Here is a 23,833-nt window from a genome sequence, read left to right as displayed (position 1 = left end):
CAACAATCCTTGAGAAACAGAGCATAAAACAATCACACAGAGAACAAAAGGTAATAACCTTATGTGGAAATTACCACACCAAAAACTGCAAACCAAAATATTGTTGACAACAACAAAACAAGTTAGATTTTAAGGTTGCAAGCAACCATAAAGAACATCAACATTCATGCACAGCCTTCAGATGAAATCATTGAAGACAGCATCTTTGCCCAGCTTAACGCAAATCCAATAACTGACTTTGTGCACATGAAGGCTTTTAGTCTTAAAGATAAATATAGATATATACGTATATATGTCAGATGTATATCTATAGAACTATGTACACTAATATACACATATCTACCTGTATATATACACATGGATATATATGCACACATACTCTAAAATAAATGCAACTAAACCATTCTTTCACAGAGTGAAAGCTTTGTAGTTTGAGTCATTAGACAATTTACAAATCTTAATGTATTGTGGTAATTATTACAAGTTTTTAGAGTTTGTTAATAGTAAATTCATCATCATTCACAAAAAAAAAGAGATCTACTTAAAGATTTGCTCTTTTATTCTTGTATGTTCACTTTTTTCAGTAATGCTTTTCGAATTTGTCATTCAAATAGAAAACAGCCACACTAACACAATCAAATTTCAAGAATGGATACACATTTGAAAGCAACAGAGGACATCAACAATGTAATTGATAGCATGTTGCAAGAAAGTAACAAGTTAAAGACTAAACTCAGAAAGATCATTGCCCACTATGAACATAAATCACCAAAGCAAACAACAGTCAACCTGTCTACATCTTGTAGTGTTGTAACAACCATACATAGTATTGAAGTAGCACCTTTGCCAATACCAAGTACTGAACAATTACTTGATCTAACGGTTATTTTCACATTGCAAGACAAAGAATTTAAATGGAGTGATAATGACCTCGGATGGGTTGCTTGGGTTGATCCTATGTTGTTGTAATTATTCAATCTTTGAAAAGTTACATTCATATTTTGGTTAGCATTCGAAACAGACAGAACCATATCGTATTTTGAAAGATCTTTGATTGGATAAACTCATATTTTGCTAATATGCTCTCAAATATATAAATCATTATGTCATATTTAATGTTTTTTGAGCTTTTCAGCATATGAGCAATTATCACTTTCAATGCATTTTCAATCACATTATGATCAATTCACTAGCATTTGAAAGAAAAAGAAAATCGTAGCAACATTACTCTATGCTCAGTTAATTTTACTCTGCTTGTGCATATATACCTTCGATAGGCTTAGATCATCTTGTGACTGTATTTTGATATAAGAACTAGAATTCATCATGCTTATAATTTACTTTTAATTCTCAAAAGGTATATATGCACAATGGCATCTTCAGCAGCTACCTCTGAATCCATAGACCATTCCACTATTGATAATTTGGTAAGCTAAATTATCAAAGCTTTTCAAAATAGAAAGCTTTTATGCTCTTTTTTTCGACAGTTCATTGCTCTTTTGCATACCATCCTTTTCATTACCACATGCATCCTTTTTTTATAGCATAGTACGAAACTAGATGCATACTGTATACATACCATACCTTGATTACATAGTTTACTAACACAAGCTTTACCTTGACAAGTAAGCAAATATATGAGCTGCTTCCCATTAAAATTAAATCCTCTATACTCATATTATTTTTTGTAGGGAAAAAACCAAGAGTATGTCCCTACCCCTTTTGCAATCCAATCTATCAATGCTGGGGATGACCTTCCTTCAGCATTGCTACAAGTTTTGTCATTTCAGAAAATGCAGAACACCACAGATGATACTGACAGACATAAATTAGTATTATCTGATGGCAAATACATGCAGTTGGCAATCTTGCCTTCTAAATATGCTACTCTGATAGATTCACATATTCTAAAAATAGGCACACTCATCCAGTTATCAAGCTATACATGTCGATACATATGGAACACAAGGTAGGAAATCAACTATGATTATTAAATACAATATGTTTCAACTTTTTTTAATTTCATTTATGTACAATTAATAGTAATTTAAGAAGAACTCTTTTGTTTTCATAGGACTATTGTAATACTTAGTCTGGAAGTGAAACAAAGTGTTTGCCCATTCTTTGGAAAACCAAAATATCTATTCAAAGAACAACAACCAGAAATTATGTCTGAGGACAGACCATCAACATCTAAACGGTTGCTTCAGTTTGCAACTGAATTGCCATCCCCACAAACAACAACTTTTGAAAATATAAGTCCTATAAAAACTTTGAATCCATACCAAAATAAATGGACAATCAAAGGGAAAGTTACTCATAAACGGCATATTAAGGCAAATAGCACAGCCACCAAAAATGGCCATGTCTTTAGCTTTGACATTGTTGATTGTGATGGTTCTGAAATTAGAATTACATGTTTTGATGAGATAGCTAAGTTACACTATAACCGTGTGGACATAGGTTCACATTATATTATTTCAAAAGGATCTGTTAAGGAGGCAAATGCAAGGTACAACAAACTAAACAGTCATTTAAAAATCACCTTGCCTAATACATCCATAGTAAAACGCTACACCAATGAAGAACAAGCACATCAACAAACTGCTCCTTTCACACCTATTGGTGAATTGTTTCAACTAACAAACAATACACTGGTTGACATTATTGGTCTTGTTCTATATGTTGGAGATATCATTCCTATTCACAGGAAAGATGGCAGTCAAACACAAAAACATGTTGTGAAAATTAATGATCTATCTGGTTCAACAATTGACATCAACTTATGGGGCCCATTAGTAGAACAAAAGGGCTTGGAATTGAAAAATATGTTGACCAATGATAGTGTGGTAATCCTTGCTTTCCGTAATGCTTGTGTTGGCTATTTCAATGGTAAGCTTGTGAACATAACAGCTGCAACAACATTACATATCAATCCAAGTTTCCCAGAAGCAGAGCTTCTAACATCAAGAGGAAGGAACCCTTTGCTTACTGTACCCTTTGTTGCAAAAACTATCCACATAGAAGACAAATATACTAGAATGACAATCTCTTTGATCCATGAGCAGATGAGCATCAAACCAGAAACAATTCAGACAACATTGCTAGCTATTCTACGCTATGTCAATGTCAATGACCAAAATTTCTATTACACAGCTTGCCCACTGATAGTCAATGGAAGGCCTTGCAAGAAAAAATGTACACAGCAAGCTGATGATTCTTGGTTCTGCTCTAGATGTCAAATGAGTATGCAAGACTATAATTATAGTTACCTCTTGCCTCTAAAGTTGCAAGATGCCACAGGTACTCTATGGGCCACTACTTTTGATGAGGGTGGCAATCACTTGCTACACAAAACTACAAGATAGCTCTATGCACTACAAAATGATGCAACAACAAAAGAGACACCTTCCTCAATGATCAAGACAGTACTCTCACATTACTATTCATTCACAGTGTTGGTTTCTACTGAGACTTACAATTCAGAATCCAAGATGAAAGTGACGGTCAATAAAGTTGCTCCTGTTGACTTCAAAGTTGAGTGCCATACACTGCTTGTAGAAATTAGCCACCTAAGTACAGACACTTAGGATTATAACGCATCTTCTCTAATTATTAAACTTTCCAGTTTACGATACAATTATACTATTAGCTATTTTTCATATTTACTATTTTTACATATACAAACAATTATATTTAACAGAAACAAGTATGCTTCTATAAATATCTGTATGGACATTTCTTACATCTGCCAATTATCTCTTTGAAAGTTTTTCCTCTTCACATAAGTTACTTTCAGTCATACTCATTGCTTTTAAATGTATTAAGACTATGTTATTTGCACAAAAAATATACATATTGTTGGCATATGGACACTCCAATGAGACATTGTGTGTGATTGAACGTTTTGTCATTGATGGCAACCTTGCAATCCTATGGCACCGGCAAGACATTATACAGGCAAAGCATTATACAGGCAACCTTGCAATCCTATGGCACCGACAAGATATTATACCAACAAAGTATAACATGGGCAAGATAGTGCACCGACATCAGAAGATCAATTTACACCGGCACCGACACAGAAGATGTACACCGACACAGAAGGAAATATGTATACCGGCACAAAGGCCGACAGGATTTTTGATATGTAATATTTTGTTTATTATTGTAAGCCGACTTGGCAAATTGTAAAATGACTCTTGTATATAAAAGAAATCATTGTAGTCATTTGTAGGATATGGATAGAATGCAATAAATAAATTATAAGGCAGACCTAATGTGTGAATTGTAGGTCAAGGGTATATGTAAAGAATAGAGCAAGAACCGGTACTGAATCTGGCATTGAAGATGCTATTGTAAAGCAGTACAGAATATTGGATTTGTGTAAATCCTCATTGTAAGTTAGTGTGACTTCTTACTGAGCAGTGAGCTCTAGGCAGTTGGCCTTCCTGCATGTGCAGGCCCCTATTGTAAGTAATATTCTCTTATTGGCCAGTAAGTGAATATTGTGGGTCACAAATCCCACCGAGGTTTTTCCCACACCGGGTTTCCTCGTTAAACATCTTGTGTTATGGTGTTCTTTTCATGTGGATGCTTTTGATTATGTTATTTGCATTAATTCTTGCATACCGGTATACTGTTACTTTATATTCTACATATTCAGTTTTAAGAAAATTTCATTACCGGTCAGATACTGATTCACCCCCCCCTCTTAGTATCTGTGGGAACCCTAACAATTGGTATCAGAGCCTGGTCCTCTATTTTCAGAAGCCTAACAGCTTGAGGAAGATCTTGACACCGGTAAAGATGGAAAATCTGATGAAGCAACTTGAAGGAGCTCTTACTGACTATGATGCAGAGAAGTTAAAAAATATCTATAGACACCTAAAAATGGTCAACGCTTGCGGAGTCATATTTTAACATTTGCACATTGCCTCATTTTAGGTTTTTGTGTCGCATTAGCATTTCTCCTATGTCACGCACTTGGTTTTTATCATTTGCGAACATCGAGTTATTCTTCTGCATTCTTCATTCGTCTCACTTTCGAATTTGGTCTTGTCGACAACAATCTTCAGTCATGATTTTGGTCAATCTTATCCTGTCGCATCAATGTGTGTGCTCATTTGTCATCATTTTGGACATCGTCAATCCTAATTAGGGTTTTGTCCTCTTATCAATCTTGTCATCTATTTTGTCATCAATCGTTGTCGTTTCAATATTATCATTTTGCGATCAATTTGTCATCGATCGTTGTCATTTTCAATCTTGTCATTTTGCAATCGATTTGGTCATCGATCCTCGCCCTCTTGTCAAGTTTTTGTCATTTTGCGATCGATTTGTCATCGATCGTCGTCCTTCTCAATCATGTCAATTGGCGCCTATCAATTTGGTCTCTTTATCAATCTCGATTAGTTTGTCAATCAATCGAATCATTTATCGCATTGGTCATTTATCAATTCGAAATCATGATCGAATCGATATCAACTATCCTTTGTCAAGACCTAATTGTCATCCTTGCATTTCTAATTCATCTTCCAAGGTTTTATGATTTGTTCATTTAATCTTGTTTGGCATTTTCCCTCTAGGTTAAATAATTTATTTATTTATCCTAAGTCTTCTTGTCACAATTAAATGTTTATTTAATTGGCTAATTAATTTCCTCCTATTTTTGTAAATTAATTAATGAATGAGAAATTATTAATTAATTTACCTATTTTTCATCAATTTCCTAATTTCCAAGTCATTATTTCCAACTTAATTTTCTAATTTCTCCTAAATGTCTATTTCTATTTCAAAATCTTGTCATTCTTGCATAGCAATTTGTCATAAATTGTCATAAATTGTCATAAATCCTTGCATAGCAACTTGTCATACACTTGTCATAATTTTGCTATTCTTGATTTGAATTTCCATTCGAATCACTATCATGCTAATTTGTTCATTTCTCCAATTTCTCTATAAATTGGATGAATTTCTTCAATCAAATCCCTAGCCGCTAATGAGATAATCGAATTTCTAGTCAATCACGCTTCGAGTACTTTTGAGCAATTTCCTTACCTACTTGCTTTCAATCATGTATGTGCACTTGTAGGTGAGATCCACAACCAAACTATTTGAAGAGGAAAGAAGAACAATGGAGCCGCATGAAGGAAGCATTCATATCCACATCTGGTTTGCATAATCTTTCTGAATGTTTTGATTTCATGTCTCTGTTGAATGTGTTTAGGATAGATTCATTGCAATTCGCTTTCATGATTGGGCTAATGACTAGTATTTTGACTTGTTTGTGATGATTCCTAATTTCCTAACGTACATTAATTGGTGAACCCGACGTGAACACTAACCATCTAACCCCTTAACTATGTTTTTGAGTGTTTTTGAGTTGATTTGCAGGCCAAAAAACCCAAAAACAGGGTCGTGCAGGGTTTTCTAGAGACTTCTGCGCCTGTGTGAAGCAACTTGCGCCTGTGTTGAGCATTCTGCGCTTGTGTTAATGACATTCTGTGCCTGTGTCATGGGTTCTGCGCCTGTGTCATGACTTCTGCGCCTGTGTCAAGTCCAGAACAGAGGTAAAAATGCAGTGTTTTACTTGAAAATTGTCTTGTTTTTGCATTATGTTTTCTGTGTTTTGGTTTTTGGTACTAATTATCTGTGCAGCATCTTGGCGTACGCATGGCAAAGACAACAAATCAAACTACTAACATGTTTTATGTAGAATCGATAGTCAAAGAATAAACTCCTCAAACTTCTAACTTGGGTTTTGCAGGTTGCCTTGGAGAAACAACTAAACTTGGTGTTTTTCTTTAATGTTTTAGGCACCTAGTGATTTCTAAATAGGTTCGAATGAACATGTTTTTGCTTTGATTGTTGAGTGTGACATTGGAGTAGGAGAGTATGCTCTCATCCTTCTTAGGGTGATCAGAAATCCAGATCTTCGATACCACACTCATGTCTTTGATTATGTGTCACCTTTAGAGGGCCTGCCTTCCCGACCATTTGCTTTCTTTTGCAAGCAAGTGATAATCGTGAGAAGGGAATGACCCAAAGTGAGTACGGCTAGAATACCTTGGCATTCTAACTCACTATAAACAAATACCTGATGAGCGAAAGCTTTGAAGGAAGGGTTACGTGGGAATTGCAGTTACTTGGGAAGTGATGACCCTTGAACTCTTTCCCATATCAACATCTAAGTAGGGCCTCATGGGTCTAAATCATACTTGTGCGACTACATTTTTTTGGTATCTTGGTGGGCTTAATGTCTCAATCACACTTGCGTGACATCAAGGAGTAACACTTTACAGAAATCCTTACTAAACACCTTGTTTTAGAGGCCAAAAAACCTTTCTAGTTGCTTGAGAAGGACAAGTTCGGATACTTGGAAGAGATACTAAGTTCGCCATGGGGAGATTTCCATGGGGACTGATGCTTGGCTGCCTTGAGAAGTGAGTGTCGTGGAGGGGAGCCCGTGGGGTCAAGCATCTATGTATTCTCCTTGAATCCCATAATGAGTCCACCTCTCAAGTACCTAATGTCCTTGCCTACCATAAGAAATGTGTGAATGAGCATGATTGTCTCGAGTCTAAGTTGAAATATCTTGTATTCTTTGCTTGTCAAAAGTTGAATTGTATCTCGTTTCAAGAACAAGGCAAATTGATCCAACATAAGATTAAACACAAGAGACATTCATCCAACAAAAGTTCAACAAAGTTCAAAAACACACCTTCAAACATGATTATCAAACATTGTTCAAAATCTTGTCTTAACATTCATGTCACTTACATTTAGGTTCATCCTAGGTTGCAAGGTTAGGTTTCACCTAAGTCATACTCCTTTGCATATCAATAAGAGTCATCCATTTGCATATGTCCTCTTGCATTAAAGTCATACCATTGTCATTTATTCATATTTGCATACCTTAGGTCTCTTCATTAAGCTTAGGTCATTATCACATCATAGTAAGGTCACTTGCATAGCCATTGTCCCTTTGCATATAGTGTCAAAACTAGGTTTTGTCATACTTGAGTAATCCAAATCTTTGATAAACCCTAAGTCATTGTTAAGAAGTCTAGACCTTATCAAACCTTTTCTCTTTTTGTCATTATTGTCATTTCGTCAAACCTAGCTTAGTATCCAAGCATATAGGGGAGACATTGTCATCTTGTCCTTTTGTCCTTTTGTCACTTGGTCCTTTTGTCCTTTGAGGTCTAGACATCATTTCAATTTCCTAAGGGTCTCTTTTAGATTTGCATTCAAAAGTTTGTCAAAATCTTCAAAAACAACCAAAAACATAGATTGCATTCTTGCCATAGATTGCATTTTCATCTATTTAGTTTGCATTTAGTTGCATATCATACATTATCCTTCAAAAATTCCAAAAAAAATATTGCATTGCATAGTGACATGTCTATTGAAACAAGGTTTCAAGCACCAATGATGCAACAAAGTTTGACGTATCAACTGACAATGCAATCACAATTCTATCCAACCCAACATCAAAGCAACATTGATGATGAAACAAGTCTCCAAATACAAAAGTTAGAGGAGAAGCTAGCTCAAGAAAATGAGATATTGGAACAAAGAGTGAAAAACATTCAGAAGAATAGATCACAAACGTCCAAAATGTTTCAAAAATTTCCAGGTCGAGATCCAAAGATTGAGCCAATTGATGTAAGATCTCTTATTGAACGATCAGACATACCAGCTCTCCTCTCACAAATAGAGATGATGAAACAATTTCAAGAAAAGAGACAACATCAATTTCAACATTATGTGCCTCCACAACAAGAACAAGAAGGTGTTTACTATCAATCAGATTTTCAACCAATACAACCAATGGTCCAATTTCAACAATATGTCCAACCAACTATACAATGTCAACAAATGGTTCAACCAATGGTGAAATATCAATATCAACAACCACCACCAAACATTCAAAAACAAAGGTTGCAACACACACCAAGCCAAATTTTGAACATGTCAAACCAATTTGATCAACATCTAGTTCGAAATCAAAACATGACATCAAACCAAGACCAAATTCTTGCCAAACAAGTTCAAATTCCAGATACAACTATGTCAAAACCTCGAAAGAAAGGTGGCTTTATTGCAATGATCTTAAGGAAACTACCAAGTGAGTTCTTTGAAGAAGATAAAAATAATACACTTATGTCTAGCAATGCCTCATCCCCCCACAAGCAAATTGACTCTCCAGTGGCATCTATCCCTACACCTTTAGAAGTTTCCCAAGAATCTTCTATATTGTCCTTATCAAATAATACACCCAAGGATGCAATTATTCAAGAGATATCCATAATTGATTGCCAAGATAATCCAATTCATGATGCACATCCTTGTCATGTTTCAGAAATACAAGACCCAAGGCCATCATGCACTTTATTTCCATTACCTGTTTTAGAGGACCCCCTTCAAAGTCCCTCTTCCTCATGTTCAAGCATTTATTCCTTGCCAGAATCCATCATAAATGGTCAAAGTGCATTTCCTTCATGCCAAAGCATTAATCCCTTGCCAAAATCCCCCATGCATATCCAAAGTCCAACCCCATGTCAAGAGGATAATTTAGAGCACGAAGAAACATGTCTTGAAATAGATCAAGATCAAGATCCTAAAACCTTATCATCCCATCCAGTTATTGACCAGGACCCCATGTTCCCAGACACTCATGACGATTCCCCTATTCTTTTCCATCCTATCCAAAGTCCTATTGACACTCCATTCCTTGAGCAAGATCAAGATATCCCTGTCCATCCAATCCCAAATGATCCCCTTCGATTTCATGAAAAAAATGTCCTTTCAAATCTCATTGACATTCCAGATATCCTTTCCATCCTTTCTGATGATCCCATTCAAAGTCAAGAGCAAAGCAACTTTAAAGAGGATTCCAATGATCTTCCTCCTTGTCAAGATCAAATTATTCCTTCAGATCCTCCACAAGATCCACTTGTTCCTCCATCTCCTTGTCCTAATGCTCCATATACACTCCAAGGTCTCATTTCTTTTGATGATCCCATTATTTCTCCCATTCCATCTCTTGAAGAGCCTATCATTGAGCCATGTCCACTACATAATCCTAATCCCCCTCATGATTCTAACGAGTCAGTGCAAGATGTTCATGAACCCTCGACATGCATAATGGGTTCTTCCACTTTGGTGCAATCCGATCCACTTCAAGATCTCATTATTTCTCTCATATCATATCCACCTAATAACAGACTCGCATCTTCTTGCCAAAGAAAAGAGTATCCTATTAGTCAAGATATTCATAAAGGCAAAGGAGTAGACCTTCATGAGCAAGAACCCCTCTATATCAAAGAGTATACTAATGGTCATGGCTACAGAGCTCACACTCAAGGAGTTGGTATCCCTTCAAAGTCAAAATCCAAATGTCCACCTTCCCCATCATCGCTTCCATCCATTCTAGGTCCCTATATCCCTCCATTTCCTATGCAACATCAGCAAAGGCACACATCTTGGAGAACCTTCCATCCATCCCACATGCCTCCATATCATTCCCATCCACACCGACATTCCTTTCCCCCTCCAAGCAATTTGGATGCCAAGTATAAAAGTCATAAGTCTAGCAATCCACATGTATTCAAGGATCAACATGTCCAATATAATCAACATGTCAAAACAAAGAACAATATGATATATAAAGAAAAAGAAATATCCAAAAGGCCACAAAGGCCCACTAAGCAAAATAAAGCAAATTTAAAATCTATATGGGTTCCTAAATCCCTTGTGTTGGCAATGCACTCCAAGGAACCACAAAAGCATGAAAAATCAAAAACCATGTGGATCCCCAAGAAGCTCCTTGAAGCACAAAAATAACAACCCAGATTGGCATCTAAAATTGTTTTTCCTCCATCCAAACCTTCCAAGTCTATTTCTCCACCACCTTCTTCATCCATTTTGGGCCCTTATGTCCCAAAATCCCTAGCAATTCCTTCATCAAAATCTCAATATCCAAAATACATTTGTCCTCCATCAATCCATCACCCCTCAAGGTGTGTGCCAATGTTGATCTTGCCTTCATTTCCATCCACTCAAGCACAGTTCTTCCAATACCCTATCCATTATCCAATGCATATTTTCTATCCTTCGGTCCCTTTGATCCAATCCTTTGCATAAATCCTTGCCTTAGTTTCATCTCATTTTCCATGTCCTTATCCTACCAACGTCTTTGAGCATACTTTTAAAGGTCATGGTCCATTTTTTTCAAGGTTACTATCCAAAAAAGTCGCTTGAGTCCTTCTTCCATCCCCTATCATGTGTCCATCTTCTATTGAAAAAGTCAAAATACAAAAAAAATTGAATAAAAAGAAAAACAAAGACAAAAGAAAAAAAATAAAGCAAAAATAATTCGTCCACTGGTGAAAACTTGTCAAACAGGCGCCTTGGGCAGGTACTGTGATGAAAACCTGGCAAACAGGCATCATGCATAATCTATAAACTTCTTGCACACCACACTTGGGGGCAGGTTTCCTCCTTCATATTGTATTGCCCTTCATTATCCTATCATATCATGTCATACTCCCTTCATATCCTATCATCCCTCATGTCCAGTTTCCCTTTCCACCTTTGATCTTGACAATGCTGAGGATCTTCATGAGCATCATGCATCTTGTTCACAGCTTTCAGTCTATCATAGCTTTTGGTCATTTATCCATTTGCTTATTGCAACTTTCTGCCACTATCCCGTATCCTATCCCGACCTTCAGTCCATGTCCCTTATCCATTCTTGGTCTTGCTTATCCTATCTGTATCTCATCACTATCCATACACTCTTTTTCATTCCTTGATCTTGATCTGACATATGGACGCAAAATTTAAACATGGTTTCAAAAACCTCTTGACATGTCCCTCATGCCATGTTCCTGTTTTACATTGTCATATCCAGTCTCTTGTCCCATCATGCCATAGCCCTTGAAAATTGCATCTGCATTGTCTCCATAATAAAAGGCCTTTGTCTTCCCTCTATCCACCATCATTTCAGCAAAGCCTATTTATTCACCTGTCATATTCCTTGCCTTGCTAGACACTGGGGGCAAAAATCATAAAAATTCGAATAATGTCTTGAAAAAAATTCCAAAAAAAATCAAATAATGTCCTGAAAAAAATAATTTAAAAAAAAAATTGAAAAATGTCCTGAAAAAATCATAACAAATTGAATAATGTCCTGAAATAATCCTGAAAATGAACAAAAAAAAATTGTAAAAAGCAAAACAAAAACAAGCATTTTGCAATTCAATAATCCCTCTATGCATAGACAGATCACTGTGCATACATCCAACGACAATCCATTCAACGTTGTGCTTTAATGAAATCATGCGTTAACAGATGAACTTTTTTTCATTCAAACCAAACATTCAACCTGATCAAAATTGTCATATCAATCGAACGTTACCATCAATATCATTTGTCCTTGTCTCTACTATCATGGGTCTTATACAGAGTGTGGTATACTCGAAACCAGACTATGTCCTGTCTTAGATGGGGTACCGCATGTCCTAAAACCAGACAGCATGATCGTCCTATTAGCACTTTCAACTTTTGACAACAAAGATCAAGGTGTTTGTTTGATTTGTTGGCATTTGTGCATCTTATCTTTTTGCTGATTTATCTTTGGCTTCAATCATGTTCCTATGTTGCTCGATGATGTCACTGAGTGATTTAGAGTGACCGGGATGGTTCATGGTCCTTTTCCTTTTTGTTGCGATTGTTGTTTGTCTGTGATGTGTCTGTCTTTTGCAAGAAGGGTTGCATTTCAGCTCTGGCCTTCAATGCCATGATGCTACGCATCCATTTTGCTACATTAAAATAAAGGTTCTCACCTACAAAGTGCATTAGTGAAAGCCATTTTTTCTTCATCTCTAATTGTCCTCTGTCTAATTTCTTCTCACTAACATTTCTTCCGTCAGTCATGGCAGTCCGTTCAAACCTATCATTTTCTATCATTCTTATTGATCAATTGACCTCTTTTTTGGATGTTTTCGGCCAATTCCTCAAGGGGGCATGCATATGTCATTATTATTATTGTTTGGGGCATTTTCATTATTGTTCTTTGAAACAACGCTTAAAATCACATTGTCTCAAAGAGGGGCAAAATGTAGACACCTAAAAATGGTCAACGCTTGCGGAGTCATATTTTAACATTTGCGCATTGCCTCATTTTAGGTTTTTGCGTCGCATTAACATTTCTCCTATGTCACGCACTTGGTTTTTATCATTTGCGAACATCGAGTTATTCTTCTGCATTCTTCATTCGTCTCACTTTCGAATTTGGTCTTGTTGACAACAATCTTCAGTCATGATTTTGGTCAATCTTATCCTGTCGCATCAATGTGCGTGCTCATTTGTCATCATTTTGGACATCGTCAATCCTAATTAGGGTTTTGTCCTCTTATCAATCTTGTCATCTATTTTGTCATCAATAGTTGTCATTTCAATATTATCATTTTGTGATCGATTTGTCATTGATCGTTGTCATTTTCAATCTTGTCGTTTTGCAATCGATTTGGTCATCAATCCTCGCCCTCTTGTCAAGTTTTTGTCATTTTGCGATTGATTTGTCATCGATCGTCATCCTTCTCAATCATGTCAATTGGCGCCTATCAATTTGGTCTCTTTATCAATCTCGATTAGTTTGTCAATCAATCGAATCATTTATCGCATTGGTCATTTATCAATTCAAAATCATGATCGAATCGATATCAACTATCCTTTGTCAAGACCTAATTGTCATCCTTGCATTTCTAATTCATCTTCCAAGGTTTTATGATTTGTTCATTTAATCTTGTTTGGCATTTTCCCTCTAGGTTAAATAATTTATTTATTTATCCTAAGTCTTCTTGTCACAATTAAATGTTTATTTAATTGGCTAATTAATTTCCTCCTATTTTTGTAAATTAATTAATGAATGAGAAATTATTAATTAATTTACCTATTTTTCATCAATTTCCTAATTTCCAAGTCATTATTTCCAACTTAATTTCTAATTTCTCCTAAATGTCTATTTCTATTTCAAAATCTTGTCATTCTTGCATAGCAATTTGTCATAAATTGTCATAAATTGTCATAAATCCTTGCATAGCAACTTGTCATACACTTGTCATAATTTTGCTATTCTTGATTTGAATTTCCATTCAAATCACTATCATGCTAATTTGTTCATTTCTCCAATTTCTCTATAAATTGGATGAATTTCTTCAATCAAATCCCTAGCCGCTAATGAGATTATCGAATTTCTAGTCAATCACGCTTCGAGTACTTTTGAGCAATTTTCTTACCTACTTGCTTTCAATCATGTATGTGCACTTGTAGGTGAGATCCACAACCAAACTATTTGAAGAGGAAAGAAGAACAATGGAGCCACATGAAGGAAGAATTCGTATCCACATCTGGTTTGCATAATATTTTTGAATGTTTTGATTTCATGTCTCTATTGAATGTGTTTAGGATAGATTCATTGCAATTTGCTTTCGTGATTGGGCTAATGACTAGTATTTTGACTTGTTTGTGATTATTCCTAATTTCCTAACGTACAATATCAAATTAGAAGATGATTTAAAAGCAGCTCAGGACATTATTCAGGCACTTCAAGAAAATCTTACTGTTACAAGAAATAAGAGAAGAGAACTTTGTGAAAAATTGCAAAATGAAAATGATGAAAAGGAATCACTAAATGATATGATAAGCAAATTGAAACAAGAGATCATGACAACAAAAAATGAAATGCAGGATATGACTATGAGATTCTACAAAGAGATTGAGGACAAAAAGAAGAATGAAGAAGAATTGACCAAAAGACTAAGTGATGCAGCAAATGAGAACACAAGACTTAGCTATGAAAATGATATGTTGAAGACAGATCTGATGCATACTCAAAATGACTCAAATGAACTAATGAGACAAAAAGAGATCTTGGAAAGGGAATAGGAAACTGCAAATCAATACAAAGAAAAATTCAAGAAAAGCTCAGAAAAACTTGGTACCTTATTGAAGAATCAAAAACTCAAAGGTGACACTTCTGGAGTTGGATTTGAAGTTGGAGAAAGCTCTGGTACTGCAAATACCCAGGATCAAAGCAAACCGGTAAGACCCTCTAACACTTACAAATTCAATGGAAAATGCTTTAACTATAATAAATATGGTCATAGGGCAAATGAATGTAGATCTAGGAATTATCAGAACATCAATCCTCCCACCAGTCAATGCACCAAATGCAACAAAATTGGTCATAACTCTGAAAATTGTAGAATTAATGTAAGATGTTATGTTTGTGGAAGATTTGGTCATTTATCAAATAAATGCTGAACACAAACCGACATAGGTTATGGGAAAGCTATTCAGAAAAATAATGTAACTTGTTATGCATGTAACAAGATTGGTCATATTGCTAAATTCTGTAGAAGTAAAGGTACACCGGTAGATAATAAAAGTACTAGCTTGAAAGGTAAACAAAAGGTTGAAGAGGTTAAGCAAGAATTTTCAAAGCAATGGATTAGAAAAGGTGATCTAAATATTGGGGTTACTCCTCCATCGGTAGAATCAACAAATGCTTCACTGGCAGGACAATATGATGCTCCACCGGCAGGATAGAGAAATGCTCCACCGACAGGATGTTCTTCATCAAACTGAAGAAAATTATCTTGAGGGTTTGGCAATTTAATGACACATGTGCTATTATTCCCTCGGTTAGAGAAAAGAAGTTGAAAATCCTTCATTACCGGCAAATAAAGTTGAGTTAATACATTAACGGCAAACAATTAATGTGGTAGGTAGCAGAAAAGACTTTATAAAATAAGGTTTTTGGCTCCATTTCACTTCACCGTGAATTCAAACTTTCAGAGAGCGCGAAGATTTCCGAGCTAAGGCATTCCGAGCAAAGAGGCAAAGCACTTCAGCAATCACTCCATCCAAAGGTAGAAAAAGGTATTTATCATCATGGCATCCTCCTCTGCACCTGAATTCATAGCAAACCCTACAGTAGTCGAGGTTATAAAATGACCTAGGCCCGTGTTTTAGCTAGTTCCCGAGGTAGCTAAGAAAGATGACAACACAAGTGCATTTTCCCAAATTCCAAAGGGTGTTGTTTATGCAGAAGACCCTAGAATGTATATTCATTGCAACATAGAGGAATTAGGTGATGAAGAAATCAAAAACATGTATAAATCTGTTATATGTGACAATGCCAGAAATGTGAAACCTGAACATAAAATTGTTGAAACCCTAGGATTCATTGAAATCCTCTGCATTCCTGAATTTCCCAAGGAAGTGGTTAGGATAGATCTTAGCAAGGTACATGGCTCATTCTTTTGGCTTGACTCAGTGCATAAAACTACCAAGGTAGCTGTGAAAGCAGTAACAGGGTTACCTTCCACTGGTACCAGACCCGACAAAACCAAGAAGGTCTCCAATGACCTAGTAACAAACTTAACTGGTGCAACATCCGACAAGAGATCATTGAGGGTTAATGATGTGACTGATACAAATGTTAGATTTGTTAGCATGATTCTAGGTTATAAAGCAACTCATGCAAATAGGCTCAACTCTATTTCCATTTTATGCATAAAGAGTGCTTATGACATGGTTAAGGACAATGTGAAAATTGATATCTATGAATGGTTAAAAGATGAGTTAATTGACAATTTGGCAAAAATCAAGAAGGATAAGAAAGGAACCTTTAGATTTGGAAATTTACTTGTATGCTTAATACTACATATAACCAAACAGGCTCCCGATATAGGCAACAAGGATTTTGGATTTGACATACCGGTAGGAAAACAATTGTCTGACTTATTCAACAACATGGGTGAAAACAAAGAAAAGAATATCCATGAGTATTTTCAAGCACTAAAGGTTAAAATGAATAAGAGGATCAAACTATCACAAGAAATTGTCAACAAATACAAGGATGATATATGCTTTGTAATCAAAAAGGATGAGATCTGGATGGAAGCAGTCATCCCAAGAATAATCTGGGTTACAGAGATGGGGTATGAAACAGATGACCACATAGTGGAAACTTATGCCAAAGCACTTCTGGAAGCCCCCAATGAACCAAAGGAAGAAGTATTTGGTAGTGTTGAGCACATCAAAAGTCAAATTCAATCTAAAAATAGAGTAAAGAAAGTTGAGGCATCTATGAGGAAAGGAACCAGGCAAGCAAAAGCCTTAAAAGATGATGTATTAAAGAAAACCGGCATAACAGAAGAAGAGTTGGCAGCCCAACAGCCTGAAACTCATCTATCACCAGTAGATACCTCCTCAGAAGGAGATATGCCAGCAACTTTCAAAAGAGTTGTTAGGAAAAGAGACCCCTCACCGGTATCCACTCCTTCACCTAGGACAAGACAGAAGCAACAAGCTATAAGGTCTCTAGTCAAGAAAGCCACACCTAAGAAAAAGTTGACCCCCAAAAAGAAGAAGAAGACAAACATTGACTTGGCCCCTTTTGACATATTGTTGAATGAGATCACAGAGGAAGGTAAATTGAAAAACATAGGGAAAATCTATGACACCCTATCAGATGATGAGAAAGGACAAGTTGAGGAAAGTGTTATACTACACATGGACATGTATAAAAAGTTTTTGATGCAAGTCCTAAATGAAATTCCTGATGAATTATATAAAAGACCTGAGGCCAGAAGGCAAGGAATAATTGAGTTAGATAAGAAAATTAAAATAGAAAAATTACTTGCAGTATACCCGGTCAACTCACCTAAGGAAATTGATGATTTGATAGCTCAGGCCAACCGGACAGTTTTTTCCACTGCACACCGGCAAATATCATTAATGGCAGGTAGAGCTACTGAAGTTTCAACTGAAACAGAAGATGGTTGGGATAGATTCTTGGTTGAAAAAGAAAAACAAGAAGAATATATGAATCCCAAGCCCATTCTGGTATATCAAAAGGACAAAGGGAAAGGTAAAGTTGGTGGACCGCCAAGTATCAAGATTAGAGACAACTTACCCCCACCTCCTTTAAATACTCCACCGGTAAAAACAACTGCAGAAGATCAACCGACAGCTGAGAGCATGGACACAGAGGATAATAATCCTAATCCTGAAGTCCTATATACTGTGAATGTTGATACTCAAAAAATCAACATAGTGGTAGATAAGGATACCACAGATAAATTTGATAACAAAGAGCAATCGGCAACAGGAAACAAAGAGCAACCGACAGCAGATTCAGAGAAAAAGATGGATTCTGGAACACAAACAGAGCAACAAACAGAGCTAAAGGCTCCAGAACAGACACCACCGGTAAGAAATGATGCAGGAAAAACTGTGCTTAAAGAGATGGAGACACAAACAGACCTACCAGAGGTCAATACCAGCATGGTCCCTTCCACCGGCACTCAATTTATTGGGTCACCATCAAATGTAACAGAGGTATTGCTCGAATCTATTAAGAAAATAACTAATTATAGCTCACAAGCCTATAAAGCGATAGATGATTCAATTCCAGTTTTGAAATTAATAGCTCCCAATTGTAATATAGCCAACAAAGATTCTTTAGGTCAGTTGGATACACTTTGTAAATATATTTCTGGAAATTTTGAGCAAACAAAGGTAGAAACTGTAAAGGAAAGTGTAGAAAAAGAGAAACAGAAATTCTTTGAGGAAGGAATAAAGAATTGTAACAGGGAATTTGACACACTTCTACCGGAACTATGCAATTTGTTGAAAGAATACAAAACTCTGTACAAAGACACCTGTAAGATAAACTTTTTGACCACGGATATAGACAAAAAGATGAGCAAGGTACAGGAAGAGATCAATAAACTTGCTGATAATTTTGTTAACTCACCCAATACATTATCAGTTTTTGAGGAAAAGATAACAAATTTTGAGGAAGAATTGCTCAAATTAGAGAGAGAGAAAGAGAAAACAATAAACAAGGCAAAATTTTTGAGATCTAAACTAAGTCCAAGATTGGACTATTTAGCATCTTTGCGTAAGGAAATCTCAGAGGCACTAACACAGGGTAGCAAGACACTAGTAGAGCATTTGTAGCATCTCACCAGTACAGTATACAGAACTGAGATAGCAATAAAGGAGAGCAAGAAGTTTATGGATGGTATAAACTTAATTTTGGGAGACATTCTTCAGATAATAACTACCCAACTACAAGGTTGAGGTTATGAATTGATACAATTACAAAATCTACTAACCTTTGTCATTGATGCCAAAGGGGGAGTAGTAGATGAGAAAATTCAAAACACCGGGATCACATGCTCAAGGGGAGCCTCACATTTTTGGTAACATTTTTGGTATACACATTTTTGGATACCTTTTTGAATTTCTCATGAGTGTTGCCATCAATGCCAAAGGGGGAGATTGTTGGCATATGGACACTCTAATGAGACATTGTGTGTGATTGAAGGTTTTGTCATTGATGGCAACCTTGCAATCCTATGGCACCAGCAAGACATTATACCGGCAAAGCATTATACAGGCAACCTTGCAATCCTATGGCACTGGCAAGATATTATACCGGCAAAGTATAACACATGCAAGATAGTGCACTGGCATCAGAAGATCAATTTACACCGGCACCAGCACAAAAGATGTACACCGGCACAGAAGGAAATATGTATATCAACACAAAGGCCGACAGGATTTTTGATATGTAATATTTTGTTTATTATTGTAAGCCGACTTGGCAAATTGTAAAATGACTCTTGTATATAAAAGAGATCATTGTAGTCATTTGTAGGATATGGATAGAATGCAATAAATAAATTATAAGGCAGACCTAATGTGCAAATTGTAGGTCAAGGGTATATGTAAAGAACAGAGCAAGAACCGGTACTAAATCTAGCATTGAAGATGCTATTGTAAAGCAGTACAGAATATTAGATTTGTGTAAATCCTCATTGTAAGTCAGTGTGACTTCTTACTGAGCAGTGAGCTCTAGGCAGTTGGCCTTCCTGCATGTGCAGGCCCCTATTGTAAGTAATATTCTCTTATTGGCCAGTAAGTGAATATTGTGGGTCACAAATCCCACCGAGGTTTTTCCCACATCGGGTTTCCTCGTTAAACATCTTGTGTTATGTGTTCTTTTCATGTGGATGCTTTTGATTTTGTTATTTTCATTAATTCTTGCATACCGGTATACTGTTACTTTATATTCTACATATTCAGTTTTAAGAAAATTTCATTACCGGTCAGATACTGATTCACCCCCCCCCCCCTCTCAATATCTGTGGGAACCCTAACACATATATGCACGTATATTTTTCTTTTCCTAGTCTTATATCTTTGTATATAACAATACAATACAGAACTATATACAAGTATTCATAGTTATAGTGTTTTTGAAATACACATGTAGTTATATATGTGTATATGTTCATATATAAAACTTTCATTTTTTTTATTATATGTATATGTACATGTGTATATGTGTACATACATCTATATGCATCAAAATTTACTATAGTTATGCATACCTATATTACAATCATGCTTTTCAAAACACTAAACAACTAAGAACAACAAACAATTATACACACACACACACACACACACACACACACACACACACACACACACACACACACACACACACACATATATACTATTATTATTCATAGTGTCAATTCTTCTGATATATACATGTGTAGTTATATATATGCATATGTTTCTATGCAACACTTCAAATATTTAATTGATATGTGTATATACATGTGTAAATGTATACATACATGTGTATATATCAAAAAATACTATATATGATGTATACCTCTATGATAATACTACATTTTGAAAAGCCAAGTTGCTAACAGCAACTTGTGTACGTAGTACAGCACTACAAAGTCAATTTATGACTTCCCACAACCCATAGTTTTCAACTAAAGTCATTTATAAATATATGAAAACCTAGACATATAAGTTCAGTCAACGACCGCAACAACACAACACAACACAACAAATCGTTAGAGTTACAAATAAACACAACAAAAGCAATTTACATATACAACAAATCCTCCAAAATCACATAACCATACATGAAGGAATTTCCAATTCTCATACATTCTTCATACATGCTTCAAAGTAAACTACCTTCAATTATAAAATTTCTGACATACATCTGCTCTCTTTCAAATATTAGATATCTATCCAACCTTGCCCTCAAGAAATCGATGCTATCAAATTGAAGAGAAGCCAGACAAATAGAACTTATTATGCAAAGAACAAAGACGATAGCTCCAAGAAATGCCAACTAAAGCACCATGCACTTCATAAATCTTCCAATAACTCAGGAAAGTTATTAGAAATAGAAAAGAGTGATGTTAAGCAAATTGATCTCAATCACACATTTTCTACTGCTCCTGAACTCACTATGAAGGGTGCTTCATTTCAAAAGACTTTCTCTAATTTCTGCAAAAAGATTGATATGTTGGAGATGACACAACCATGTTCTATTTGTAAAGAAATGTATGTGGCCATGACTATTAAAAAAGTCAATGATGTAGTTGTGTGCATGAGATGTTATGCTGAAAAAGGCCTCCACCACTTCTCGTTATCAAACAATATGGACCCAGGTGAGCAACCTTCTATTTTAAAGTGTCTCTCTCAAGTAGAAGAAATCCTCATATCAAGAATTGCCCCTGTTTTACAAGTAACACATGCAAGGGGAGGCCAATACAAATAATCTAGCCATACAATAAACTTTCCACAAGATATTTCTCATATTGCAATAACATTACCTCAGCACATTAACCAATTAGAAATTCTAATTGTCCGTAGAACTAATTTGCAAGGTTTAAGTTATGACTGTTACATGAATAGACTTCACGTCATGAATGCATTGACTTACAAAATGAAACATGATCAATACTACAAGGATGTAATCATTGATCCAGATGCAATACTTCTATTGCCAGAGTAGACCACTGACATTACAGAGCTCCTGCATGCAGTCCATTCTGTGCAAGAAGATGTTGTTGAAGATACCTCTATTCTACCGAATATTGATAACGAAGAACAAACCAGGGAAAATACTTCCTCATTTATCCCACAGCTACCATCATCAATACCTAAACTTGATGCAATCAAAAACATCCTCCATTTAGATAATAGCATCAACAACGTTATTCCTTGGCCAAAAATGAGTGCAACCCCTATTAATGAATACAATACTGAGGGCCTCCTTTCCATGGAATTCCCAACACTTTTCCCTACTGGAATCGCTTTACCGCTACAACAAAGAGAAAAGCAAGTACATTTACATGAATATGCTGTCCACTTGATCAAATACTATGATCAAAGATTTGAGCAAGATGTCTGCTTTAGATATTATATCTACAATCTCATGATGAGACACCAATCCCAGCAATCAACTTATGTCTTCATTAAGACTAATCTACAAGATAGTCTTCCACAAAATTTTAATGGTTTAAAGGAATACTTGCAGAACACATCGTCAAGTGAATTACCAAATCACATCATGCGGTATGCAACCTCATTGCGTGGTACCTAGGCATTTTGGAGCAAGTCCCGATGTGACCTTACATCAATGATACAACAGTTAGGTGCACCTACACTATTCTTCACCTTAAGCTCAACTAACACAAAATGGCCAGACTTGCATAAGTTATTTCCAAAGTCAAAGTCAGCTACAACACCTAACAACAGAAGACAATTTACCAAAAATTTAATGAATAATCCTCACATTACAGCTTTGTACTTACACTTAAGATTTCAAATCTTTCGAGATGAAGTGATTGTCAAAGAACTGAAAGCTATTGACCACTGGGACAGATATGAATGGCAACACCGAGGATCAGCACATATACATGGCTTCCTTTGGTTACCACATGCACCAAAGGTTGATAACCTTGACTGGTCAGATCCTGCAAATATCCAGTCAGTTAAACACTTCTTTGATCAGTACATCACAACATGGAATCCACGTTCTGCAGAAGCTCACTTGAATAGGCAATATATGCCTGCAATTTCAGATCCATGCCTTGCAGATACAGAGATCATATCCAAGATAGATCCTTGTAGTGATTACACTGAATTGCTCAATTTTGTTCAATGGCATACGAAATGTTCAAAGTCTACTTGCTTGAGGAAAAAAAACTCAATCCTTCAATGCCGATACAAAGCTCCTTGGCTTGAACAACCTGACTCCTCACTAGTATTAGACCAAAGCAATAACCCATCCTATAAACCAGCAAGAATTGATACCCACCTAAATGTACGTAATCCTACAATGTTCGCCATATGGAGAGCAAATGTTGATTGCCAGCCTGTCTGTTCCAAAAAAGCAATTCTACAATATATTTCAAAGTATGCATCAAAAATTGAATAAAAGTCAGAAAGCTATATTGATATCTTGAAACATATAGTTGACTCAACAACTTCAGATGATACAATCCTCTTGGCATACCAAAGGCTACTAATGGGAATAGTTGCTAATAGGGACATTAGCGCACAAGAAACTTGTCACATGCTGCTTAAATTCCCATTGATATCTTGTACACGCCAATTTGTGACACTAAATGTTGGTAAAAGAATCTTCCAACGCATAGCCAATTGTGATGACCAAACTCAAACAACAATATCGTACACCTCAAACTACATGAACCAACCACCAGAATTAGCAAACCTCACTCTGCTTCGTTCAACCCAGCTATATACATACTCTGAGCACCGTAAATCATGTAAATGGATGAAAAGAAAGCTACCTGCAATTGCAAATGTCTACCCACAACACAAATCATTACCTTTAGAAGAGGACAACAGTTTTGAAAGTTTCTGTTGGACAGAATTGCTTCTTTACAAACCATTT

The 23,833-nt window shown here is 35.9% G+C and overlaps 1 protein-coding gene across 1 annotated transcript; it reads left to right on the top strand.

The window, feature by feature from the left end:
- The first annotated feature begins 1,370 nt into the window (after nucleotides 1-1,370).
- Nucleotides 1,371-23,353, top strand: LOC131860029 (replication protein A 70 kDa DNA-binding subunit C-like). The gene is made up of 4 exons (XM_059214375.1): nucleotides 1,371-1,427; nucleotides 1,692-1,969; nucleotides 2,075-3,303; nucleotides 22,716-23,353. Exons 1-4 carry the CDS (start codon nucleotides 1,371-1,373, stop codon nucleotides 23,351-23,353), a joined length of 2,202 nt encoding a protein of 733 aa, XP_059070358.1.
- Nucleotides 23,354-23,833: the final 480 nt, after the last annotated feature.

Source organism: Cryptomeria japonica, chromosome 11 (assembly GCF_030272615.1).
Source record: "Cryptomeria japonica chromosome 11, Sugi_1.0, whole genome shotgun sequence".
Taxonomy (NCBI): Eukaryota; Viridiplantae; Streptophyta; class Pinopsida; order Cupressales; family Cupressaceae; genus Cryptomeria; species Cryptomeria japonica.
The sequence above is the reverse complement of the archived record's forward strand: the minus strand, read 5'-3'. Positions and strand labels throughout refer to the sequence as shown.

What these genes read in the sequence shown, in the direction of transcription:
- LOC131860029 (XM_059214375.1), top strand. Translation starts at nt 1,371, where the DNA reads ATGGCATCTTCAGCAGCTACCTCTGAATCCATAGACCATTCCACTATT. An exon ending in CGATACATATGGAACACAAG is followed by an intron (nt 1,970 to 2,074) that starts GTAGGAAATCAA and finishes TTGTTTTCATAG; the next exon opens with GACTATTGTAATACTTAGTC. An exon ending in AAAGTTGCAAGATGCCACAG is followed by an intron (nt 3,304 to 22,715) that starts GTACTCTATGGG and finishes CTCACATTACAG; the next exon opens with CTTTGTACTTACACTTAAGA.